Source organism: Capricornis sumatraensis, chromosome 9, assembly GCF_032405125.1.
Source record: "Capricornis sumatraensis isolate serow.1 chromosome 9, serow.2, whole genome shotgun sequence".
NCBI classification, from domain to species: domain Eukaryota; kingdom Metazoa; phylum Chordata; class Mammalia; order Artiodactyla; family Bovidae; genus Capricornis; species Capricornis sumatraensis.
In genome coordinates this window covers 14453474-14480440 of record NC_091077.1, presented here as the reverse complement: position 1 = coordinate 14480440, position 26967 = coordinate 14453474, and the positions used below count along the sequence as shown (strand labels likewise).

Here is a 26967-nt window from a genome sequence, read left to right as displayed (position 1 = left end):
CTGCACTGGGTCTTAGTTGCAGCATGTGAGATCTAGTTCCCTGACCAGGGATCAAACCCAAGACCCCTGCATTGGAAGCATGGAGTCTTAGCCACTGGACCACCAGGGAAGTCCCTGAGTGCCAAGTCTTGATGCCCTGTTTGCTCCTCTGTAGCTTCCTTCCCCCAGGACATAGTGCCAGGGTCCTCATTTCTTCCATTGCTCTAGTCCCACCAGGTCCCTTGGGATTACTTCTTACCTCTGCCTGTCCGTTCCCACTGCACACAGTTTGTTGAGGCAGCCCTCAGGATAGCGTCCACCAGCGATGCAGCCTTCAGTATAATGACAAAGACGATGATGCCCCCCTTAATGTGATGCCAGGGTAGCATTTGGGTGATAAACATACCTTGAAATGTGACTTCCGTTCTGCAGACAGGCGTTGGCTGGGGCATTTGGTGCAGTGAGAAGGAAGAGAAATGTGCTCATTCCGGTGAGCGCATTCTCTGGCTATTCTAGGAGACCAGGAATCCCCAGCCCTGCTGGCCGAAGCTGGCTCCATTAGCCCTTGTAAAGTGCCATGTGACCTCAGCAGGACACCAGGCTTATTAGTAAAGCATAAATTCTGCAGGAATATTTCAGGACTGACTGCCATGCTAATGAATTGGTTGAGGAGACCTAAGAGGGCAACTGACAGAACATATACAGATGTCAGTTCCTGCTGAGAGGAATGTGGAAATATTCGCTGTTACAGGCAGATGGACACAAATGCACATGGAGAGTTATATGAATACATGGAAGGGCAGGGATCTTCTTGAATGGACACAAATGTGTAACATGCTTGTGGCTCCTGATTAGACATACAGATACGTACCTGGCTGTGCAGATGAGCACACAGAGGGTCATGGGTATTTATAAGGGGGCATTCCCTTCTGTGATGGGCACTGTGGCAGTGCAGTTTCTGGATTAAGCAGTGTGCATTTATGTACGTGGCTAACATGGACTTGAGGACTCAAGGAGAGAGGTATATAAATACACATGTATGCAGTGTACACCTGATATATATAAAGATATGTTGTGGTGTTTAGTTGCTAAGTCATGGCACCTCTTTTGTGACCCCATCGGCTGAAGCCTGCTAGGCTCCTCTGTCCATGGGATCCTCCAGGCAAGAATATTGGAGTGGGTTACCATTTCCTTCTCCAGGGGATCTTCCCGACCCAAGGATTGAACCCGAGTCTTCCTGCATTGGCAGGTGGATTCTTTAGCAGTGAGCCACCTGGAAAGCCCATATATACATATATATATATATGTGTGTGTGTGTACATATGTGTGTATAATATTTATATATATATTTAAGAGTCCTTATGCAGACTGGCTTGTGGGCTCACAAATTGCATATGGGAATAGACGCTTGTGAACACGTCTAAACGAAGGGAATGTTCGCAGCTATGGACAGCAGTGCAAGAGGCATGTATATTTGCTCTGGCCCAGTGATGCACACCAGCATTCCCCTCGATGTATGCTCATATGCAGCCATGCACATGACTCGTCACAGATGTGTCCAGATGTTCCATGTGTGTCCAGAATGCAGATGCCCACAGGAGCCTGTGGATGAACACTGATGTCCACAGTCACAGAGCCCCCTGTGTACCCCAGCACCCACATGTCACTATTTGGGATGCAAATGACCGACCCCCCCTAAAAAATTCTCCAGGGTTCCTGGCAAAATGAGATCTCAAAGCCAGCATGAGTGACCTTTTCAGACCCTTTTTAGAGAACCATGGAGGAGAAGACCCAAGTTACACAAGTGCAAATCCAGAGCCCCGAGTCAGCCTCACTCAGGCTGTCTTAGCTGAGATTCTCCCCTGTTTGACACCCCTCTCCCATCAGGGCCAGTTATGGCCGCCCATGCTCAGGTATGGCTTAAAGTGGCACCCAGCACAGGTGGAGCTCAGTGTGTGTTAGGGACTATCTCTAACACTGAATAGAATCATCATTATTAATATTCTTAAAAAAAAATATTTATTTATGTAGCTGTACCAGGTCTTAGTGGCAGCACAAGGGGTCTTTAGCTGCAGCATGCCAACTCTTAGTTGTGGCATGTGGGGTCTAGTTCCCTGACCAGGAATGGAACTCAGGCCCCCTGCATTGGGAGCACAGAGTCTTAGCCACTGGACCACCAGGGAAGTCCCCTATTATGAATATTTTTGAAATGCAAAGAGATTCTTTATCCACTGCATTTCAGTCCTGGCATTATCATCATAGTGTCCCAGTAGCCTTCCAGCTTCATCTGTTTCTCTCCTGCTCTGAGAGTCAGTCCTTTAAAGCCACGGTTTCCTCTCCCACTGTGCACTCTTCCCTGACATCTCTCTTCATTCTTATTTGCCTCCAAACATCACAGTTCCTGGCTGTCTGCCTGGGGATGTCGGAGCATCTATTTGGAATTAAAAAAAAACCCTAATATGGCCCAGTGAAGTAAGAGTTTTTGATAAAGAGTACAGGGAGTCTCAGAAAACCCAATAACAGGGACTTCAGGGACTCGGGAAGCTGTCATTCACTCACTCATTGAGCAATTCAGTTGGCAAATATTTATTCTCCACCTACTAGGCGCCAGGTGGACAAGAAAAACAGGGTGTTTGCTCTCATGGAGCTGATATTTTAGTGGAAAGAGACCAGTAACAGGGCTTCCGTGGTGACTCAGTGGTAAAGAATCTGCCTGCCAATGCAGGCAGGGGACATGGGTTTGATCCCTGGTCCGGGAAGATCCCACATGCCATTTAGCCACTAAGTCCATGCATCACAACTGTTGAGCCTGTGCTCTAGAGCCCGGGAGCCACGACTAATGAAGCCTGCGTGCCCTAGAGTCTGTGCTTGGCAACAAAAGAAACCACCACAGTGAGAAGCCTGAGCACCACAATTAGAAAGTAGTCCCCCACTTGCTGTAATTAGAGAAAAGCATGCGCAGCACAACCAAAAATAAAACTAAGTAAATAAATAAAATTATACGTAAGAAAAGAGACTGGTAATAAATGAGAGATTATCAGCCGGTAACAGCACTGTGCAGATGTAAACTAGGGTGAAGGATGTGGCGGAGGTGGGGCTCCTATGGATTCAGGAGGAAACCCTCTTCTCTGTCCACCCTCTACTCTGAGGAGTCTTCATTTCTGCACTCCTCACTCCAGCCTGTCGTGGCTCTGGTTTCTGCAGCCCCGATCCGCCATGCATCTCCAGCTCCAGGGCCTCACTGGCCCCCATACTTTTTAATCGCCGTGACCTCCATGTTCCAATTCCATCTCCCTGGACTAGAGAATTTGTCCCTTTCAACTTGTATCAGGAATCCACTTGTTGTCCAATTTGTCAGACACCCTGGGTGCCTGGGAACATGTGGTTTGGAGGTCTTCCACTCAGTTGGGATTTACAAGTAGGAGTTTTCTCTTGGAAGGGTCACTGGGAAGGGAGGCAGTGCTGGACATCATCACTCATTCACCCATGAATGCATTCACTTTACAAACTCTGATTGAATGCCTAGAGTCTCAGGCACTGTTGTAGGGGCTGAGATGCAACTGTGAATATGATGGGTCTACCTCAGTCTTGTGATGTGTATATTACATGGAGATGCAACAACCATCTAAGCAGATATATAAACAAGTTCGTTTTGGAGAGATATGTACTGTAATGAAACTAACAAGTGGAAGTGACCAGAGAACTTCATTTTGTCAAGACACCAGTATAGAGCTCTCTGGGGAGGTGACTCTTTGCCAGCTTTATTGAGATATAATGGACATATAACATTGTGTAACTTTAAGGTGTACAAGAAGATGATTTGATACACATGTGTATTACAAAATGATATTCACCAGAGTTAGTTAACACCTCTATCACCTCACATTATTACCATTTTTGTGTGTGTGTGAGGTGAGAACATTTAAGATTTCTCTCTTAGCGACTTTCAAGTATATAATACAGTGTTGGTAACTATTATCACCATGCTGTACATTAGATCCTCAGAATTCATTCATCTTAGAAGTTTGAAGAGGTGACATGTCAACAGAGACCTGATAGATGAGAAGGAGCCAGCCATGGAAAGTGCTGAGAAAGGGAAGACCATTCTTGGAAAAGGAAGAGCATTCTGGCAAAAGAGTGTTCTGAGAAAGGGGAAGAACTGGGAGAAGAGCATTCTGAGAGGAGAGAACTGGGAGAGGAGCATTCTGGGAGAGGGAAGGAACTGGGAGAGGAGCATTCTGGGAGAGGGAAGGAACTGGGAGAGGAGCATTCTGGGAGAGGGAAGAGCATTCTGGGAGAAGAGCATTCTAGGAGGGGGAACCACAGGGCAAATGTTCTGACATGGGAATGAGTTTCATGCCTTCTGGAAAGAGGGCTGGGTTACTCAAGAGGAGGAGAGGACTAAGGTCTTACAGGTTGGTAAGGGACATTTAATGCAGGGCCTCATGGGCCAAAGTGAGTTTTCTATTCTAAATGCAATGAGAAATTGCTGGATAAGTTGCAGTGGAGAGGGGAGCCATGATCTGATTCACATTGCTTAAAGATCCCTCTAACTTCTGTGATGGGGAAAGGATACCAGTGAGCGAGCGTGGAAGCAGGGAGATCAGGGAGGAGGTGACTGCAATGGGCCAAGCAAAAGCCAGAGGTGGCTGGGCTGGAAAGAAGCATCTGGAAAAGTGAACAGTGGGCAGATTGGCACGTTTCTTAGGGGAGAGCCATCAGGACTTGCTGATGGATCCAACTGACGTCGGGGAGGAGAAAGTGAGGAACAGAGAAATGGGGTGATGTTTGGAGAGAACCAAAGACCTAGGAACCATTTCTAAAGGTTGGGGTGTGGAGGGTGGTGAATAGAGCAGACCAAATACCAGCTGGGTCACCCTGCCCATTAATAATCAGGTAGATACAATGGCCTGAATTTCCCTTCTAAGTTCTGTGAAGGGCATTTCATTCCCCAAGATTTACCCCCCATGCTCCTTGGAGGGCCTGTTTTTTCTTGGTCATCCCTGCCTCTGACTTCCCACTTCTACAAATTATTATTCTCCACTTTGTGTCTTGTGCCTTTTGGTCTCTGTTCTGACCTTTACCAGGACTGAGAGCTCAGTCCTCGAGGTCATGGAGATTCTCAAATGCCAGAGCACATCACTCTAACTTGATCCTGAAAGCAGTGTGGCCGTTTATCCAATCGTTAATTTATTCGACAAATAACCATTGAGGGCCAACTATGTGCCCTTCTTGGGGGATAAGATGGTGAGCCAAGCAGTGCATGGAGCCTCCTTCAAAACAGAAAGGCAGATGATGACCAAATTTCACAAATAAATATAAATGGCAGCTGTGATAACAGCTTGAAGAAAGATTCTTGGTGTCAAAAGAGCATCTAATAAGGGGATTTGATCTAATTTGGAAAGTCAGAGGAAGTAAGAGCTGAGATCTGAAGCAGAGAGCAAAGGATATTCTAGGCAGAGAGAACTGCTTATGCAAAGGCTCTGGGATGAGGCAGACTATATGGCAGACCAAAGATGGCCTTGGAAGGGAGAGACAACGTAGCATGAAAGCAGAGAAGTAAATACAGGTCAGGCCGGCAGGGCCTCGTGGCTGTGTTAAGGGGTTTTATCTGTATCCTAAGAATAAAAGAAATCTGCCACTGAGGTTTTGGTTGGAAAAATGATATCATCAGTATGCATTATAAAAGTTCCCTCCCCTCCTACACTGTTGGTGAGAATGTCAGTTGGTGCAGCCACTGTGGAAAACAGTATGGAGGTTCCTCAAAAAACTAAAAATAGAGTTACCATATGATCCAGCAACCTCACTCCTGGGCATATATCCAGACAAAACTATAATGCAAAAAGATACATGCACCTCTGTGTTCATCGCAGCACTATATACAGTAGCCAAGACATGGAAACAACCTCAATATTAACTGACAGATGAATGCTTAAAGAAGATGTGGTCCATATACGCAATGGAATATTATTCAGCCATAAAAAGGAATGAAATAATGCCATTTGCAGCCATGTGGATGGACCTAGAGATTATCATAGTAAGTGAAGTCAGTCATAAAGAGAAAGACAAATACCATCTGACATCACTTATATGTGGAATCTAAAAATATGACACAAATGAATTTCTCTTCAAAACAAAAACAGACTCACAGATACAGAGAAGAGACTTGTGGTTGCCAAAGGGGAGGGGCACGGAAAAGGATGGACTGGGAGTTTGGGATTAGCAGATGCAAGCTATTTTATACAGAAGGGATAAAAAACAAAGTCCTGCTGTATAGGGCAGGAAAACTATATTCAGTATTCTGTAATAAACCATAATGGAGTAAGGAATATATATATAAAAAAAGGTTCCTGAGGCTCCCATGTGTGGAGTGCACTGGTAAGAGAAAGGGTGGATCAAGACAGATCAGACAGACTTTCTGAATTGTGAGGGTGGCTTGGACCATTGAGTGATGATACAGCGTGGAGAACCCTGCATGAGCTGTAAAAGCATCTAGGAGTTAAAGTCAAGTAGACCAAGTGAGAGAGTAGAAATGGGGGTGGGGATAACGCCTGGGCATCTGAACCACTGCCTGGGGGTAGAGAAGGGGATGGAGAAGTTAACACAGGAATCTGGATCTGAACTAGGTTCAGGAGAGAAGATTGCATTTCATTTTGAGCATTTTTGGGACTGAGATGCTTTTGAGATGTCCAAGGGTCTTGGGTGAGGGTGAGGGCATCAAGGAGTCAGATATATATACGTATTTGGAGTTCTGAGGATGTACATGCATGCAAGTGATGACAGGAGATTGGGTAAGAGTAAACACCCTCAGAGAAAGATTGAGGGAACGAGAGAGCCTAAGACTGAGTCTGGAGCACTAGTTCTCAACTTGGAGGTGATTCTGCACCCAGGGAGATATTTGGCATTGTCTGGGGACATGTTGTCACAGCTGAAAGGGGATACGACTGGTGTCTAGTGGGTAGAAGCCAGACATACTGCTGAACATCCTACAATGCACAGAATTGTTATCTGGCCACAATATCTGTCATGCTCAGGTTGACTTATCCTGATCTTGAGTACCATTTAATGACCAGGTGGAGGAAGATGAGTCTGCAAAGGAGATGCACCATGCAAACATGTGTGAAGGCAGCCAGGGAAGGAAATATATCAAGAAAGAGAGAAAAGTCAACAGAGTTGAACCCTGATGAGAGGTCAAGAGAGACGGCAGGCTGAAAAATGGCCATTGTGTTTAGAAACATGGAAGCCGTGGGTGGACTTGGCAAAATCTGTGTCGGTGGTATGATGGGGTCAGAAACTAGACAGGAGCAGTGGAGGTGCTAGTTCAGGAAGTGAGGAAACGGAGGCAGTTAGTGTAGGCAACTGAAAAGCGGAGGAGGGGAGCTGAAGACAGATGGAAGGAGGAGTCAAGTAAGGCGTTTTGTTTTTTCATAGGAGAGACTTGAGTTTATTTAAAAACCAATGAGAAAGTTCTTTACTTACAAAACAGAAACGGATCCACAGACTTAGAGAACGAACTTATGGTTGCCGGGGGGGAAGAATGGGAGGAAGAGATAGTTAGGGAGTTAGGGATCGACATGTACACACTGCTATATTTAAAATGGATAACCAACAGGGACCTACTGTAGAGCACAGGGAACTCTGCTCAGTGTTTTGTGGCAGCCTGGATGGGAGGGGGGCTTGGGGAGAATGGATGCATGTATATGTATGGCTGCGTCCCTTCGCTGTTCACCTGAGACCATCACAATATTGTTAATCAGCTATACTCCAATACAAAATAAAAAGTTTAAATTGAATAAGATAAATAGATAAATACAGATAAAAGAGATCGTATAAGAAGGCAGAAGACTCTTGAGAGTCCCTTGGACAGCAAAGAGATCAAACTAGTCAATCCTAAGGGAAATCAACCCTGAAAGTTCATTGGAAGGACTGATGCTAAAGCTGAAGCTCCAATACTTTGGCCATCTGATGCAAAAAGCTGACTCATTGGAAAAGACCCTGCTGCTGGGAAAGATTGAGGGCAGGAGGAGAAGGGGACGACAGAGGATGAGCTGGTTCACCGATTCAATGGACATGAGTTTGAGGAAACTCTGGGAGATAGTGGAGGACAGGGAAGCCTGGCATGCTGCAGTCCATGGGGCTGCAAAGAGTCAGACACAACTTAGCGACTGAGCAACAGCAACATAAGAAGGCAGAAGAGGACCAAAGCAAGAAGAGCTGCATGGTCTTTGAAATGAAGGGCAACTTCTCTATTGTAACAGGAGGGCGGGGCCAGAATGGAGCAGATGTTTGTGAAATATGTCCGGGGAGAAGAGAGGGTCCACTTTATGGCTATTATTTTCCCTGGAAGATCAGGGAACATTGGAGGAAAATGGAGAATAGTTTGAGCCTCCCAGTTTAGCTCAAGTTGCCCCATGACAGTGTGCAGGCATTCATTCCCCTTGTACACACCCATGAAGAAGGCCCTCTTCAAAGTCTGCTACTGAGCTCCTGGCCTCAGATTGGGCCTCTGAGCCTAGAGAGAGATCAGAAGGGGAGGGGGTGTCCAACTCCAGTGTTTATGAGTTAAGACTCATGATGGATTCTCGTAAACTCCCCAACTCTTGAAGATTAATGCTGCTTGTAATAGCTTATCAAGAAAGCCTTGCAATAATCCTTGAAAGACCCATAAAATCCATGCTGGTGAATTTTAGATAATGGCATTGGAGAGATAAAATCCCCCTACCCTCATTAATCATGGGACACACCAATCATTTGAAGTGGACATTCATTCAAGAAGTCTAAGCACTTGTTGGGGGAAGTGATCCATGAGTAAGGAGATGCTCAGAAAGAGGAAATGTCAGCTGTGGGTTTACCACCGATTGCTGAAAGTTGAGCTTGGGTAAGGGGGGCTCAGATCCTGAGATAGATCTGGGGAAAGCTGGGTTCTGAGTCAAAACAGACTTAACTCAGGTTCTGAGACTGGAGAGTACTTCAAGCCCTGCAGAGATATATCCATGAGGTCTTAAGATACTCCACGGTTGACTCTGAGACAGTCTAGGGTCAAGCCCAAGCCCTGGATCAGCAAAGACTGAACTTCAGTCTAGGGATAGACCAAAGATAAACCTGGTCCTAGGAGACCTAGGAGCCCAGGAATGAACCCAAGTCCTGGATGAATTGAGGCTACAGTTGAGATAGTAGGCAAGGTCAAATCCAGGTCCTCAGATGGACCAGAGTTGAACCTAAGTCCTGAGATGGAACAAGGGCTTCCCTGGTGGCTCAGATGGTAAAGAATCTTCCTGTAATGTAGGAGACCCGGCTTGATCCTTGGGTCAGGAAGATCCCCTGGAGAAGGAAATGGCAACCCACTCCACTACTCTTGCCTGGAGAATTCCATGGACAGCAGAGCCTAGCAGGCTACAGTCCATGGGGTTGTAAAGAGTCAGACACGACTGAGCAACTTAACACTTTAACTTCTTTCACTTCCCTGAGATGGACCAGTGCTGACCCCATATCCTGAGACCAGAGAAGAGGTTATGAGGATAGAAAAAGAAAACGTGCTTCTCTTGGGGAAGTTGAGGACCACTTTGCTCAAACAGTTGAGTACTGCTGATTAATGTCCACTGTAAATGACATAGCATGTCCCAGGACTAATGAGGGGACGTGAATTTTATTTTCCAGTGCCAGGTCATCCTAGGGCGTAAGTTGAAGCCAGCTCAGGCCCTTGAGCCCAGAAACATGTTCAGCAGAGCTGACAGCTTGGGAATGCCCAAGGTGGCCGTGCCTCCCTCTGTGTTGGCTGTGACCGCTCTGATGGAGACTAGAGGGGTGCTTTCACTTCACACAGACTCATCACACAGGGGGTCAGTTCACACAGCAGCACACAGACACACAGCATTCAAACCCATACATGTTCCTCAAACCCACAGCAACACGCTTCACACATATATGCACATTGATACAGCAGCCGTGTATAAATCCTTGCACACACACACACGGGCACAGAATGAAGCACAAACACACTGCCAGCCAGCCAAGGCAGCGCATTCAGACACAGCCTCCCACCCTATGATACTTTCATGTTTACAGCAATGCCCCGACTCTAGGGGATGTGTTCTCAGAGAACAGTGCCCCCTGGAGTTGTGCAGTGCAGTGTAGTGCCTGGCCATTCATGTTCACGTTTTTTTTACCCACCTACAGAGCCTTGCACACTCTTAGTCCCTGTTTTGTACACTCATGTGTATAGTTCCATACACTTGCTGATGCTTGCACACTTAGGCCTGGACTTGGCTACACACTCACGTGTGTTCTTGGCCACATGGACACAGATGTGCCGCTCATCCATCTCACACACTCAGGCTCTGTGCCAGTCAGCGCAGGCAAGGCTGTACTGCCTAACACACAGTCCCCAAATCTCAGTGGTTTAGCACAACCAAATGAGCAGTTGCGCATGCTACTTGCCGGTTGGCAGGGGTCTCTGCTTCATGTGGCCAACTGCTGGAGGCTTCTCATCCACACGCTCTTCCACAGTTACTGAGGCAAGAATGTGGCAGATCACGCACTGGCTGTTAGAGCTCTTCCCCGGAGGTCACTTCCACCCACACGGCTAAAGGAAGTCCCAGGGCCATACTGGGGAAGTAGAGTCTTATCCTGAGCCCAAGAGAGAACTGGAAAATTTGTGAACACTTCTACCAGCTGCCGCAGTCTGTTTCACATTTGAAGAGATACTCACAGATGCAGGTACACACACAGACACACACACACTCTCTCTCTCACACTCTCACACACACACACACACACACTTTATTTCTTCCCTTACAGACTAGTCTTTGGGACCCAATCCCCTCCATGGGATGGGACAGGAGGGGTTTGCCTCTAGAGCTCCTTTGTCTCATCGTATGTCTGAGGGGTGTCCCACCCCCTTCAGAGCCGGGGGGGTCCCAGGGTAACAAGTTTCCAAGCCGGAACTATCGTCAGAGCTGAGAAAACAGCACACGTGCCTTCTCTGCCCCCGAAGTGGGCGGTATTTTTCCACAGACACTGGGGAAGAATAGTAATAGGCATTGAGAGATCTCTGTATTGGCCGAGAACCTTCCTCATCTCAGCAGCTGCATTGGAAGAGGAGCCCTGAGGGGAGAAGGCAATTCCAGAGAGAGCCCAGTCCTCTCCACCTGTGGGTCCTCTCGTTGCCACCAGGACCCTCTCTTTCCCCTCTCACGGCCCACCCCACTCCTCCTCTGAATATTCTGAGGCAGGAAACTCATGAATATTTATAAGGGCCTGGCAGTGAGGGAGATAAAAAAAAAAAAAAAACATTTGGAATTTATGAACCAGGATCCGTCTATAAATAACAGGCCTGTGACTGGCGGGGCTCTTCCCTCACCCACCACATTCCTTTGACTTCAGCTCCAGCCCCATCCAAGCCTCCCAGAGCTTTCCCTCCCCTCTTCACACACACACACTCACACACACGCACACACACAGAGCTTGGCTGTGGATGCATGAATCCCCGTCGTCCTGTGCGCTGTCACACACACGCTTTCCCACACAGCTGAGCACACACACATTCCCACCTGTCTGGGAGCTGGTCTGCCGCCTCCCTTCCACACACAGACACTCACATGCAAAATTTGCCCGAACATGTCCAGGCAGCCTCCTCTGGTGTTGGCGTCCAGACAGATCCAGGCATTTGGGCTCAGACCAGCAGGCAAAACTCAGAATCCCATACAGTCACACTCACACCCAAAGAGATGCCTGTGGACCACTCTTGGACCCACCAAGCATGGCACATCCCTTGGCGTGTCTCAGTGTCCTCATCTCTCTGGGGGGATGCTGAGAGTCCCTGCCTCACAGGGTGTTGAGCAAAATTTTTTTTTTTGGCCGTCCCATGTGGCATGTGGGATCTTAGTTCCCTGAGCAGGGATCAAACCCGTGCTCCCTCCATTGGAATCACAGAGTCTTAACCACTGGACCTCCAGAGAAGTCCTGTTATGCAATTTTTTTTTTTTTTTGGATAGGAAAGTATGATTTATCGGTGGGCATGAGTAGGTGGCTCAGTGGTAAAGAATCCACCTGCAATGCAGGAGACCTGGGTTCCAGCCTGAGATGAGGCTGACCCTGCTTAGTCCCCTCTCCCTGACCTGCCTCCGGCAGTGGGTGGAAAAAGAAGGCATTAATGCTACCAGTGGGGCTTCCCCAGTGGCTCAGCGGTAAAGAATCTGCCTACAATGTAGGAGACGCAAGAGATGAGGGTTCAATCCCTGGGCTAGGAAGATCCCCTGGAGGAGGGCATGGCAACCTCCTCCAGTATTCTTGCCTGGAGAATCCCATGGACAGAGGAACCCGACAGGCATAGGGTCGCAAAGAGTTGGACATGACTGAAGCGACTTAGCACACACGCATGAGTAAGGTGGGGACAGCACCCAGGCTCTCGTGAGCACAGGGCCCACCGTTTGTCCAGGGGGCCCGTGATTAAGGGTGGATTTGACCCCGCAGCCATCTGGAATGAGCCGCTTTTCTGCCACCATGTTTCCAAGTTCATCCATGTTAAACTTAGTAAATCCTCACTTCTTGGAGATGTGGATCTTCTGGCGGCCAGGGAACTTGAACTTGGCCCTGCGGAGGGCCTCAAGCAAACACTCCTTGTTCTGCAGCTCAGCTCGGATGGACATTTTGACCTGCCCAGTGTGGACCCTGGCCACTGTGCCCTGGGGCTTTCAAGGGCACTTCACACACCTGTCTGGAGGCTAGACTGGGACTAGCATTCCATTCATGAATGTCCACTGGAGAGGACTCTCTCCAAGGTCCCTTAGGGCAATCTGTACAGACAACAGGCTGCCTACTCTACCAAGGGGGCTGCTGTTTGCAGCCATTGAACACTAGGCCCCCATGGGGAAAAGAGAACAGTTGGATTAATTGGCTGCAAATATGCACATTTTTTAAAGTAACCAATGAATACTTGTGGTATGCAAGGTACTATTCTAGGCACTGGTGATACAGCAGTGGACAAAACCAGGTGAAGACCGCTGCCTGACATTCCAGAAAAGAAGAAAGATAACACACAAAATTAATGCATAAATGATGTAGTGTGTTGGAAGCTGATAAAGCAAAGAAGGAAATGGGTGGTGCTGAAACATTCGTTGTTTTGACAGGGGCGAGGTGGGGGGGCTGTCAAGGAGGCCTCTTGAAAAAATGACGTTAAATGAAGGAAATGGAAGGACATTTTCCAGGCAGGGGGACTAGTGGGTGCAAAACTTGATGTAGAAGAAGTGTGCCTGGGGTGTCGTAGGAACAGTGGGAGGCCTGTGAGGCTGAAACAGTGAGTGAAGGGGAGCATAGAGGAGATGAGGGCAGAGGGGTGACAGGGGCAGATTATGCAAGGCCTTGTGGGCTGTGGGAGAACTTTGCTATTTACAAGTGAGGGTGGGAGTCATAGAGGCTTCTGGTCAGAGGGAGAATATGATCTGACTTATGCCTGTAGGTGGCCTCTAGCTGCTGCAGCGGGGAACACACTGTGGGTGGCGAGAGTGGGATCCAGGGGACAAGGGCAGAGGTGACTGCGCTAAGATGTCCATCCAGAGAGCAAAAGGCGCATAGATTCTGAGTGTAGAGAGATAAAAGAAAAAGATGGGTTTCCCAGGTGGCGCCAGTGATAAAGAACCTGCCTGCCGATGTAGGAGATGCCAGAGATGTGGGTTCGATCCCTGGGTTGGGAAGATCCCCTGGAGGAGGGCATGAGAACCCACTGCAGTATTCTTGCCTGGAGCATCCCATGGACAGAGGAGCCTGGAGGGCTACAGTCCATAGGGTTGCGCAGAGTCAGACATGACTGAAGCGACTTAGCACACACACATGCAAGAGAGAGACATTTAAAGTTGTTTCTAAATGAATGCGTTTAAAGGATTCATTCTTTAATTCCAGAAATGCTTATTGAGCACCTACTGGGTGCCAGGCCCTGTTCTGGCTTGCAGATACAGCAACACACAAAGCAATAAGCATCTTTTGGATGCTGCCCTTGGAACGCTGACAGCATCACAGGGGAGACAGACAAGAAACAAGATAAATTTTAATGTAGGGTCAAGGGGCAGTACATTTTATGCAATAAAATGCAGCAGAGCAAGCCTTAGAAAGTGATAAGGACTGCACATTGTAGGCTGGGTGGACTGGGCAGAATTGGGGATACATTTTGAAGCGAGAGCTGTTCTCGGGATTAGCTGATGGATGGCCTGTGTAGGTGGAAATGACAGAACCTGGTGCCTGGGTGTGAAGATGAGCTTTGAAGGGACACTCGCATAAATGCCCTCTCCTGTTGAATGCTCATTGTTTCTCCCCATCTTAGGTTGGGTTTGTGAGAAGCAGAACCCAAGATGGGGATTTGGAGCACATGACTAATTGTGAGTAGGGGGAGGGGTAAAGAGAAGTGGGACCAGGAAAGGGGACTCAGGTACACTGGCCTGATCCACAAGGATGGGGGAAGCTCTGGAATGTAAATTACATTGCCGAGGGGTGGGCTTTGGCATCAATTAACCATTGGCTGCACCTAGGGGTGGAGGAAGCCTCTGAGGCATCTCAGGCATGTGGTAGCTCCCGAAAGCCAAGGGCAGGTCTCCAGAGAAGGTCAGCAGTGCTAGCTCTGAGCTTCCACTCTCAGCATTTGTGGGGTGGGTGTGCCCCGTTATAAGGAGATCTGGGCAGAGCCCCAAGAACATCTACACCCCTAGGCTCTAACAAAGAGGGTCACGGGAACACCAGGCATTTATGCCAATCACAGCGCAGATGTCTGACACCAGAACCCGTTCTCAGCTCTTTTGGGATGAAAATCAGGCCAACTTGGCACTGGGGCTCCCCTGACACAGCTGAGATCCTTTCTGGATTTATAAACTGCCAGAGGCTCAGCCCTCCGCTTCCCAGACTTGCCTAGGAATTGCAGAAGGGAGCTGTGAGGAAGAGATACAGCCCGGAAGCAGTTCTGAATAGTTCACCTCATTCTCCCATGGTCCTAGAGGAAGGCACTGCCATTGTGCCCGTTTGGCAGATGCGGAAACGGTTGCACAGAGAAGTCGAATCACTTGCCAAGGTCACATAGCTAGAAACTGGAGGAGCCAGGATCTGAACTCAGGTCTTCATGGTCTGGGATCTTTGTGCTTCTGAGACACATTCAACTGCCTTAGACCCCATGTGTGTTAGTCACTCAGTCTCCAGACAGGAATACTGGAGTGGATTGCCATCCTCTTCTCCAGGGGATCTTCCTGACCGTGGGATCGAACCCAGGTTTCTTGCACTGCAGGCAGATTCTTTACTATCTGAGCCACAGGGAAGCCCACCTTAGACCCCATGTGTGTGTGCTGTGTGCTAAGTTGCTTCAGTCATGTCTGACTCTTTGCAATCCCAAGGACTGTAGCCCGCCAGGCTCCTCTGTCCATAGGATTATCCAGACAAGAATACTGGAGTGGGTTGCCATTTCCTTCTCCAGGGGATCTTCCTGACCCAGGGATAGAACTCGTGTCTTTGGCATCTCCTGCATTGGCAGGTGGGTTCTTTACCACTAGCACCACCTGGGAAGCCCTTAGACCCCATGACCCCTTTGAAACCTGAAACCCCTGCCTTCACTTGAGAAGGGATGGGAAGAAGGGAGGAAATCCCTGAGAGAATAGAACAGTGTATGGAGGGTGAGAGAGGAGGTCACCTGGAGGACTCAGAGTAGGTAGGAGGCATTCATTTGTTCATGTCCTGATGATGCCTGTCTATCTGTCCAGCATGTGCTGGAATAGGGGCCACAGCGGGAAAGAGCACCTAGTTCTGCCCTTTTAGAGCTCACAGCGTGAAAGGGCATGCAGACACTCACCCGGGCAAGAAAAACTATGAGATATAAGAACCTTGTAAGAAGGGAGGGTTGGGGACTTCGGAGACACACACAGAGGGGACCTTGACCTGTCTGCAGAGGTGGGGAGGCTTTTGGGGGGCGGTAATGTTTCAGAGATGGCCTTCCCAGGTGGTAAAGAATCTGCCTGCCAATGCAGGGGATGTGGGTCGATCCCTGAGTCAGGAAGATCCCCTGGAGAAGGAAACAGGAACCACTCCAGCATTCTTGCCTGGGGAATCCCATGAACAGAGGAGCCTGGCAGGCTACAGTCCATGGGGCTGAAAAAGTCAGACATGACAGAGTCTAAACAACCACCGTGTTTACTCTGAACCCTGAAGGATGCAGAGAGTTTGGACAGTCTTGGGGTAGCGGGTAGATGGCAGAGTAGAGGCACCAGGCTCTCTAGAGCGCCATAGGATTTGGTTTGTAATTCCAGCTCTTCTACTTAATTTACAGAGCAAGCAGTGCCACTTCAAGGTCTTAAAAATTATTGTACAAACGTTTATTGAGCACCTGTGAAGTGAAAGTTGCTCAGTCGTGTCTGACTCTTTGCGACCCCATAGACTATACAGTCAATGGAATTCTCCTTCATGGGAACGTAAAATACATTATAGTCAATAATATTATAATAACTTTGCATGGGCACAGATGGTAACCAGGTTTATCATGATGGTCATTTCACAACATATAAAAACATCTAATCATTATGTTGTATATTTGAAATGAGTGTAATATTGTAAGTATATATATTTATATTTCAATATAAAATAATGAAATAAGAAAAAAAAGGAATTCTCCAGGCCAGAATACTGGAGTGGGTAGCCCGTTTCCGTCTCCAGGGGATCTTCCCAAGCCAGGGATGGAACCCAGGTCTCCCGCATTGCAGGTGGGTTCTTTACCAGCTGATTGCCACCGAGAATACTGGAGTGGGTAGCCTATCCCTTCTCTAGGGGATCTTCCCAACCCAGAAATCAAACCAGGGTCTCCTGCATTGCAGGCAGATTCTTTATTAACGGAGCTATGAGGGTTATTGAGTACCTACTATGTGCCAAGTGCTATTCTAGGCACTGGGAACAAGGTAGTGACCAAGACATAAGGTCCTTGTATTTGTACACTTCTTCCCTAGTGGGTCATACACTACACCAGCCAACAAATATAGTTTGATATCTTCTGTGACAAATGCCAGGCAGAGTTGGGGACTGAGAAAGTCTCCTTCATAGTTAAGAGTCACCTAGGTTTAACGTGGCTGATAAGGGACTAGTCTCCAAAATTTACAAACAGCTTATGATGCTTAACAGCATCAAAACAAACAGCCCACTCAAAAAATGGGCAGAGGATCTGAATAGACATTTCTCCAAAGAGAACATGCAGATGGCCAGCCGGCACATGGCAATATGTTCAACGTTGCTGGTTATTCGAGAAACGCAAATCAAAACTACAATGAGATATCACCTCGCACCAGCCAGAATGGCTATCATCAAAAAAAATCCATAAAGAACAAATGCTGGAGAGGGTGTGGAGAGAGGGGAACCCTCCTTCCCTGTTGGTGGGAATGTAAATTGGTACAGCCACTATGGAGAACAGTATGGAGGTTCCTTATAAAACTGAAAATAGAGCTACCAGTGACCCTGCAATCCCATTCCTGCACATATTCCAGAGAAAAACACGATCTGAAAGGATACATGCATCCCAGCGTTCACTGCATTAGCTGTTTACAAGAGCCAAGACATAGAAGCAACCTAAATGTCCATGGACGGAATGGATAAAGAAGGTGTGGGGGGTGTGTCTGTGTGTATGTGTGTATATATATATATATATATAGAGAGAATATTACTCAGCCATTAAAAAAATAAAATAATGGCATTTGCAGCAACACGGATGGACCTAGAGGGTGTCATACTAAATGAAGTAACTCAGACAAAGGAGAAATATCGTGACATCTCTTATATGTGGAATCTGAAAAGAAATGGTACAAATGAACTTACTTACAAAACAGAAAGAGACTCACAGACTTAAAAAAATGAACGTACGGTTGCTGGGGGAATTGGCTAGTCAGGGAGTCTGGGAAGGTTATGTACCACTGCTATATTCAAAATGGATAACCAACAAGGACCTAATTGTATAGTACATGGAACTCTGCTCAGTGTTATGTGCCAGCCTGGATGGGAAGTTTAGGGAAGAATGGATACATGTATATATATGCTGAGTCCCTTCACTGTTCACCTGAAACTACCACAACATTGTTAACCAGTTATACCCCAATACAAAATAAAAAATTTAAAGTTTGAAGAAAAAACATTTACCTAAGTTTAAAAGTCACCTCCTTGGGGAATTTCCCAGTGGCCCAGTGGTTAAGACACCGTACTTTCATTGCCAAGGACGTGGATTTGATCCCTGGTTGGGGAATTAAGAGCCCACATGCTGCATGGTGCGGCCAATAAAATAAAAGGAAAATTCAACAAGAAAAATAAAAAAATTTAAAAAGTCACCTCCTCAAGGAAGCCTTCCCTTAAAGAAGAATCACTGGTCCTTCAAAGACTTATTATATTGTGAGGCATAAAATGGGACAGTTGACCAGAGCAGAATTTAGAGAGAGGCAGCCTGGGCCCTGAGTTAAGTACCCTTACCTTGCTCTTGGTATCTGAGGGAAATTGACCCCTGAAAACTACATTTCCCAGGTTCCCTTGCTCAGTGGCTTCCTGTTAGGTTTGGCCAATGGGAAGCCGTGGTAGGAGTTGTAGGTGGGAGGAAAAGAGAAATCAGGGGATTTCTGTCCCTGTTTCTTAGCTGCAGGCAGTGATCTTGTGTCCCCTCCTTGGGTCCAGCTCTAGCAACCCCCTTTGCCCTGCTAATCGTGCAGCTTATTACAATCGCTATTCTTCTGATTACTTTTCCTTTCCCACTTCCCTCATCCAGGCCTTCTGGGTCCTTGGCACCACATTCCCCATATTAAATTTTCTCCATGGACCTGTCTAGCGTGGCTACTGTCTCCCAACAGACTGATGGCATGTCAGGTTCTGCTACTTTCTTCCCTGACCTTTGACTTAGGACACCCCCTACATCCCACAACTGTTGTGAGATGAAAGGGGACAACCCTATCAGGGGGTGACCTTCCATAGTTCTGTTTTTTCTTTTAATATTGTTTTGTTTTTGCTGTGATTACTTTTAGGATTATCTTTAATTTATGGCAAGGGATTTGTATGTGTATGCTTAGTTGTGTCTGACTCTTTGCAATGCCAAGGACTGTAGCCCACCAGGCTTCTCTATCCAGGGAATTTTCCAGGAAAGAATACTGGAGTGGGTTGCTATTTCCTACTTCAGGGGATCTTCCCCACCAAGGGATCGAACCCAAGTCTCTTGCGTCTCCTACATTGACAGGTGGATTCTTTACCACTTCACCACCTGGGAAGGCCCCCGTCTTTTTAAAATTAATTAATTTGGCTGCACTGGGTTGCAGGATCTTGCATTGTAGCACATGGACTCTCTAGTTGTGATGCGTGCACTCAGTAATTGCATGGGCTCAATTGCTCTTAGTTCTGAGATCAGGGATCAAACCCATGTCCCCTGGATTGCAATGCAGATTCTTAACCACTGGACCACCAGGGAAGTCTCCTTCCACAGTTCTAATCACTCATGGTTTGAAGCTCTGTGTGCCACTCACCTCCACTACAATCCTAAGAAGTGGGTGCTGCTGTTGGCCCTGTTTTAAAGATGGGAAACTGAGGCACAGTGAGGTTCACGTTGCTTGCTGAAGGTCACGTGGCTAAGAGGTGACTCTGGGAATTTCCTCAGGCATAGATGTGCATGCATAATGCCTCCCAGGTGACTCTAGTGGTAAAGAATCTGCCTGCCAATGGAGGAGATGCAAGAGACTCGGGTTCAATTTTGGGTTGGGAAGATGCTATGGGGAAGGAAATGGCCACCCACTCCAGTATTCTTGCCTGGAGACTCTCATGACCAGAGGAGCCTGGCAGGCTACAGTCCATAGGGTCAAAAAGAGGTGGACACAACTGAAGCGACTTAGCATGCATGCATGCACATGGATGGCACTTGGCAAGGCTGATGATAATGTTAACCATTCCATATGAGGCCGGATCTCTGGTGAGTGCAGGTGATGCTGAAACTTCACTTTGGACGGATGTAGGAGCCAGCGGCCACAATGCATGCTGATTGAAGGCCCTTCTGAGACCCGCCACCTGGCAGAACAATCCCCGGGCTCCTGCTGGCTCCTGTCCCAGCCCCGGAGGAGAGGGTGCAAAGGGCCTCTCTATAGCAGCTTTGGCTGGGAGCAGCTGCTTCGTGCTTAGCCAGGATCGATTTCCCTTCAAGTGGCCCGTTCTTGCTAACAAAGGGCTCCAGTGACCCTGGTGGCCAGCACTGCCTCTTCCCCTTTCTGAGCGGAGGATGTGCCTCGTGGCTGGGGCTGTTTTCTCTGAGATCTATTTCTTTGAAAGCTCTGGAAAGCTCCAAAGCAGGGGCTGAGCCAGCCTCCTGATGTGCTCAGCTGAATCTTGCTGGTGGATTTTTTCTGCCTCTCTGTCTCACTCTGGCTGATCCACCCTCAACGATCTTCCTGACCAGACCTTTTCCCTGCTCACACGTGGTCATGGGCTGAACAGTTCTCCCCCTCCTCCCTCACGGCAAACAGATTCATATATTTGTCTTGTTTGTGGCTGTGCTGAATCTTTGTGCCTGATGGCTTTCTCTAGTTGCGGTGCTCAGGATTCTCATTATGGTGACTTCTCTTGTTGTGGAGCGCAGGGCAGTAATTGCGCCTTGGCATGTGAAACCTTCCTGGACCAGGGATTGAACCTGTGTCCGCTGCATTAGCAGGTAGATTCTTAATCCCTGGACCACCAAGAAAGTCCCACATCAGTACTATTCTTAGTTCTGTAGTACAAGTGGGGAAATGGAGGCCCAGAGTGGTTAAGTCATTTGCCCAAAGTCACATAGCAGAGCTGAGAGTGGAGCTCAGGCAACCTGGCCGCAGAGTTGGCACCCTAAATGACCATGCTCTGTTGCCTCACCTTGGCCTGGGGAATTGAATGCCCATCTTTGAAACCCTGGAATATGTATCCAGGGTGTAACCAAATGATCAAAGCTTTGGACCCCAAAGTAACTTGCCACCCCCAGAGGCGCCCATGGAGCCTCTGAAAGTCAGTTTCAGACAGTGCTGATGCTTGGCTGTCCCTGTGAGTTATTAGCCAGCAGATCGTCACCTCCTGACTGCACTGTCCAGCCTTCAAGGCCTCCCTCCCTTCATCCCTTGCCCAGGAGCCTCATAGCGAATGCCTTCATTTTGTGCCAGGGCGTCCCTGGCTCCTAGCGTGAAATTCCTGAGCCAGCCACGGAAGATCAATTTCCCCCATGACGACCTTTTCCACGCACCGCCGCACTGATTTCAGGAATCCAACCTCAGCCAATGGGCCCATCCCCCACAGCAGGGGCTGTTGGCAGCAAATTTATGCCCAGGCCAGAAATTGAATTCCTGTAAGTCAGGAGAAGTGTCAGAAAAGCTCACCCAGGCTCATTTTTACTTCTGACAAACTTCGGGCAAGAGATTAAACCTGGCTCAGTGTCTTTCATCTGCAGGGACCATGGTTGCGGGGTTGGTTGGGGGGAGCAAGATGACCTCGACGTGTACATTTTTCTTCCATTCCCTGGCTTCATCTTGGCCTCCCAGAGCTGAGGAATAAAAAAACAGCCAGACTCCCAATGCCTGCCTGGCTAAAGGGCATTCCCATTTCTGACTAACTAAAAAGGGGCATGCTGTGTATACCCAAAGGCAGGTCTCTTGGTCCCCGTGGTAAATATTGGGCCATTCAGAGGGATGGGAAATAAAACTTCTAATTCATTTCTGGGTTTCCCAGGTGGCTCGGTGGTAAAGAATCTACCTGCCAATGCAGGAGACAGGTTCAATCCCTGGGTTAGGAAGATCCCCTGGAGAAGGAAATGACAACCCAGTCCAGAATTCTTGCCTGGGAAATCCCATGGACAGAGGAGGCTGGCGGGTTGCAGTCCATGGGGCCAAAATAGAGTTAGATACAATTTAGCGACTAAACAACAACAATAACAATTCATCTCCATCACCAGCCATGCCACTTTTTGCATGGCTTCAAAAAGGTAAACTTCAGCCTCGGTAAACTTTGCAAGGTTCTTCTAATTAAGCTTCCCTGGGCTATGACAGAGAGGACATCAAAATGTGGATAATTCCATAGTTCCCTCACCCCTCCACTCCGCCCCTGCCTGAAGGCTGGGGAGGGAGAAATAGAGAAATCAAGTGATAGCACTGGCAAGGAAGAAACCCCCATCTTGCTAGAAAGATCTCTGTCACTTGCCTTTAAAAATGAGACATCTGATGCAGACGTAGTCACTTCCCTTTGGTACAAAAGCCCCTAAATATTAAAGAAATGAATCCTTGATGTCTACAAAGAAAGGATCAAAAACGAACCTTTCTGAAAGGAGAAGAGCTTTTATTTCTCTGTGAACTTTTCTAGATCTAGCCTCTGGCAGGAATGCCTGTGGAACATAGAGTGCGGAGGATAAAGAAATAAATGACTGTCATTCATGTGTTCATTCATTCAGGCAGTGTCTGTGCAGCAGCTACTGCGTGCTAGGCATCAGGCTGGGAGCCAGGGAAGCCTCAGGGAGAAATTAGAACCTGGTTCCTGCCCCTTCAAAGCCAGTGGGACCTGCTACGGGATCTCTGATCAGTGGTCGTCAAAACTGCCAAGGTCATGAAAATCGAGGAAAGATGGAGAAATTATGACAGACCAGAGATTACGGGAGGGCTATAACTAAATGCAATGTGGGATCCTGGATGGGAGTCTGGACCAGAAAAGGGACATGAGTGGAAAAACTGGTGTGTGTGTGCTCAGTCGTGTCCCACTCTTTGTGACCCCATGGACTGTAGCTCGCCAGGCTCCTCTGTCCATGGGACTCTCCAGGTAAGAATACTGGAGTGGGTTGCCACTTCCTTCTCCAGGGGATCTTCCTGACCCAGGGATCAAACCTGGGTCTCCTGCATCTTTGTTGTCTGAGCCACCAGGGTACCCCTGGAAAAACTGAAGAAATCTGAGTAAAGTCTGGAGTTTAATGAGTGATGCACCTGAACTGGTTTCTTAGTTGTGACAAGTGTCCCATGAATATGTTATAGGTTAGCAACAAGGGAAATTGGGTGAGGGGTGTATGTAAGCCCTCTCTTTACAACTTTTTTGTAAATCTAAAATCCTTCCAATATAAAAGGTTTATTTTTAAAAAGTCAGCAGGAAGGACTTCCCCGGTGATCCAGTGGTTAAGACTCCACTCTTCCAATGCAGAGGGCAAGGGTTTGATCTCTGGTCATGGAACTAAGAGCCCACATACCTCACAGCGTGAGTGTGTGCTAAATCGCTTCAGTTGTGTCCGACTCTGCAACCCCATGAACCCCCCTGCCAGGCTACTCTGTCCAAGGAATTCTCCAGGCAAGAATACTGGAGTGGGTTGCCATTCCCTCCTCCAGGGGATCTTCCCAACCCAGGCTTCGAACCCATATCTCTCACATCTCCTGCACTGGCAGGTGGGTTCTTTAACCACTTGTGCCACCTGAGAAGCCTGAATAAAATAATATATAAAAAGTTAAACAGTCAGCAGGGGACATAAGACAGTTCTAGAACAGTGCTGTTTTCATTTGTTGTTTTTCAGTCGCTCAGTCGTGTGCAACTCTTTTCAACCCCAGCATGGACTGCAGCACACCAGGCTTCTCTGTCGATCACTCCCGGAGCTTGCTCGAACTCATGTCCATTGGGTCAGTGATGCCATCCAACCATCTCATCCTCTGTCGCCCCCTTCTCCTCCTGCCCTCAGCCTTTCCCAGCATCAGAGTCTTTTCCATGAACTGATATAAAAACTCCCACTGACTGGACATTCACAATGTACCACACACTGTGACTAACGCTTGACATGTACCAATTCATCATTTTGACAAGAATTTTGAGAAGCCTGGCCATTATGATCCCAACTTTTAGATGAGGAAGCAGAGGGATGAAGAAAGGCACAGAGGGGTTAAGCTACTTGCCCAAGGTCACACAGGAAGGAGTGGATCAGAATTGGGGCTGAAGCAGCCTGTACTGATGAACTCTATAGCTGCCTGTTCATGCACAGGTATTTAGTGAGCAGCTAAGGTATCTTAGAGGCTGGTAAGAGAAACAGAACTCTTTTAGGGCTATCAGGGGTCTTAATTCAAGCAATTGGTTTAGTTTTATTTGTTTATTTTTTGGCTGCTTGGCATACAGGATCTTAGTTCCCTGACTAGGGATTGAACCTGCATCCCCTGCATTGGAAGCTTGGAGTCTTAACCTCTAGACCACCAGGGATGTCTCTTTCCATCCCATCTCTGCCAAGAACATGCAAATATGTATCTCCAGCCAAACCCCCTCTCTTCCTCATCCCAACTACCTAACTTGGCGTTTCCACGGGAGGTGGTCAGAGTCCTGTGGACTCTGTCTTTATTTTTTAGTTTTTTGGCTTTGCCGAGCAGCATGCAGGATCTTGGTTCCCAGACCAGGGATCAAACCTGTGCCCGCTCTAGTGGAAGCTCAGAATCTCAACCACTGGGCCACCAGGGAAGGCTGTGACTTGTGTAAAACACCAGAAGCTGCCTATTTTCTGTCTCCATTCCATCTGCCCTGGGGCAAACCCTCACAGCAGAATGACTTTGGGGTAAGCAGCATGTTCAAAGGCCCTGGGGTGATAAAGAGCTCAGGAGGCGCTGGGGATCTGAAAGGAAGATGGTAAGACTCAGGAGACTCAAGTGAAAGTCTGTTTCCTCCCAGAGGGGTCTTCTCAAATGGGGTATTCATGAGGGCTGGAGACAGAGAAGAACTTGTCCTCATCGAAGCAAGCTGGTATGAGGACTGGAGTGGCCCTTGTATGGTAGCCTGGATGCAGAGCTCTGCCCATAAACCCTACTCTTGGGGCTACCCATGGGGATTTGAGGTGATTCCAATAGTCTGGGCCACACTCCAAGAGAATGGACTGTGTTTGTAAAATTTTGCATAAGGCAAGCCCTCTCCACACCTTCCCTGGACCCCAAGGAGGGCAGTCAGTCAAAGTCAGAGACCTGTGTCTCTTCTCATCTCTCCCAAGAAAGTCTGTTCCATTCATTATTGGCCCCCATTGGCACTGTAATGGCAGAGCCTAGGATCCAGGAATATGTGTGTAGACTGCGGCCCAGGGGGCACTGGGGGCGGTCTTCTGCCATGGCTTGGGTGGCTTCAGAGGGGAAGAGGTTGTGTGTGCCAGCCTGAATAGCCTCTCAGGGCAAGATGGGTAATCTGCATTGGAAGGATATGAAAGAGTAAATGAATCAGGGGCTTCCCTGGGGGCTCAGTGGTAAAGAATCCGCCTGCCAGTATGGGAGATGCAGGTTCGATCCCTGATCTGGGAAGATCCTACATGCCTTGGAGCAAGTAAGTCTGCGTGCCACAACGACTGAGCCTGCGCTCTAGATCCTGGGAGCCACAACCACTGAAGGCTGCATGCCCTAGAGCCCGTGCTCTCCAAGAAGAGAAGCCGCCACAACGAGGAGCCCGCGCACCTCAGACGAAGAGTCAGCCGTCCGCACACCTCAGATGGAGAGCCGTCTGCACACCTTAGACGGAGAGCCAGCCGTCTGCACACCTCAGACGGAGAGCCGCCCGCACACCTCAGACGGAGAGCAGCCCCTGCTTGCTGCAACTATAGAAAAGCCCACACAGCAGTGAAGACCCAGCACAGCCAAAAATAAATAAATAAGATTATATTTTAAAAAAGAATAAATGATTTGGGAATTCCTGCTAGTCCAGTGGTTGAGACGTGGCACTTTCACCGTCGAGGGCCAGGATTCCATCCCTGATGGGGGAACTAAGATCCCGAAAGCTAAGTGGTGTGGCAAAAAAAAAAAAAAAAAAGAATGAATGAATGGATTTACAGCTGCCCCCCTCCCCACATGCCATCCCAACCCCTCCCCCGGCCACAGGCTCTCACCAGCCAGGCCCCAGCTGCTCAGACTGAGGGAGATCCTGGTTCTCCATCTCAGCACCGGTGAGCTGATGTCTTTTTTAAAGCCTGTCAAGCTTATCACTCAGGGGGGATTTGCCCAATACCACTAGGTTTGACAGGGGCAGCCTGCTATTATCTCAAGCCCTCCAGAGGGACTCAGGACCCGTCACGGCTGAGACAAGGCAGACAAGCATGTCCCTGATCATTCATCATGGCCCTGCTGCCATCCCCAGAGTCAGAGGGGAGCCGCGGCCGCCTGCGTGCCTGCCTCAGCCGATCTGCCGTTTGATCTCAGCCAGTCCCTCCCTGGAAGAGATGGAAACCTATTTGGTGGCAGAGGGGAAATGCATGGTGGGTCTGTGAGGATGTTTGCTCTCTGACTCACCAGCCCATCAGCGTTTAGTTACTCAGTATTGATCATGCCAGGGCTGGGGGATTCAGCAATGACCAAAGCAAACAGAGCTCCCTATCTCCATGATGTTTTCTGTCTGAGAACAGAGGTAGGCTTTGAGCCAGTGGTCACACCCAAGAGGTCCCAATAGCCATTGCTTTTTAAAAAAAAATATTATTTTATTTTGAAAGGATATGATTTTATTTATTTATTTTTTGCTGTGCTGGGTCTTCGTTGCTGCTTGGGCCAGCTCTAGTTGCAGCTTCTCACTGCAGTGACCTCTCTTGTTGCGGAGCATAGGGCTCGAAGCCTTCAGTAGTTGCAGCGCCTTGGCTCTAGAGCACAGGCTCAGTAGTTGTGGCGCAGGAGTTTAGTTGCTCCGTGGCATGTGTGATAAGATCCCTAATCAGGGATGGAATCTGTGTTTCCTGCATTGGCAGGTGGATTCTTTGCCACTGAGCCACCAGGGAAGCCCCTAATTCCTTTGTGTTTCTTTTCCCCCCCCTATATTTATTTGTTTGGCCTCACTGAGTCTTAGTTCCCCTGTGGTATGTGGGATCTTAGTTCCCTAACCAGCGATTGAAACCAAGTTCCCCACATTGCAAGATGGATTCTTAACCTCTGGACCACGAGGGAAGTTCCCCTCAGTGGCCATTGTGATCTGGGCTTGAAGGAGGACAGGGGAGTCGCAGTGTGGTGATGAGGACTGTGGAGACAGATGGTCGTGTTCGAATCTCAG

At 48.2% G+C, this 26967-nt stretch overlaps 1 protein-coding gene and 1 non-coding gene across 3 annotated transcripts in view; one reads left to right on the top strand and one right to left on the bottom strand.

The window, feature by feature from the left end:
* OLFM2 (olfactomedin 2) overlaps window positions 1-26967 on the top strand; it is a 54550-nt gene that overhangs the window by 11298 nt on the left and 16285 nt on the right. The window contains exons 2-3 of one of the 2 annotated variants that reach the window (XM_068980730.1): window positions 8810-8821; window positions 22070-22097. The exons of the other annotated variant lie outside the window; for it this stretch is intronic. Of the exons in view, the coding sequence (XP_068836831.1) occupies window positions 8810-8821; window positions 22070-22097 (40 nt within the window). The remainder of the gene's footprint in view (window positions 1-8809; window positions 8822-22069; window positions 22098-26967) is intronic. 2 annotated transcript variants of the gene reach the window in all.
* LOC138086704 (small nucleolar RNA SNORA70) lies at window positions 12746-12880 on the bottom strand. Its single transcript, XR_011145412.1, has one exon. It is a non-coding gene; the product is annotated as a small nucleolar RNA SNORA70 (small nucleolar RNA).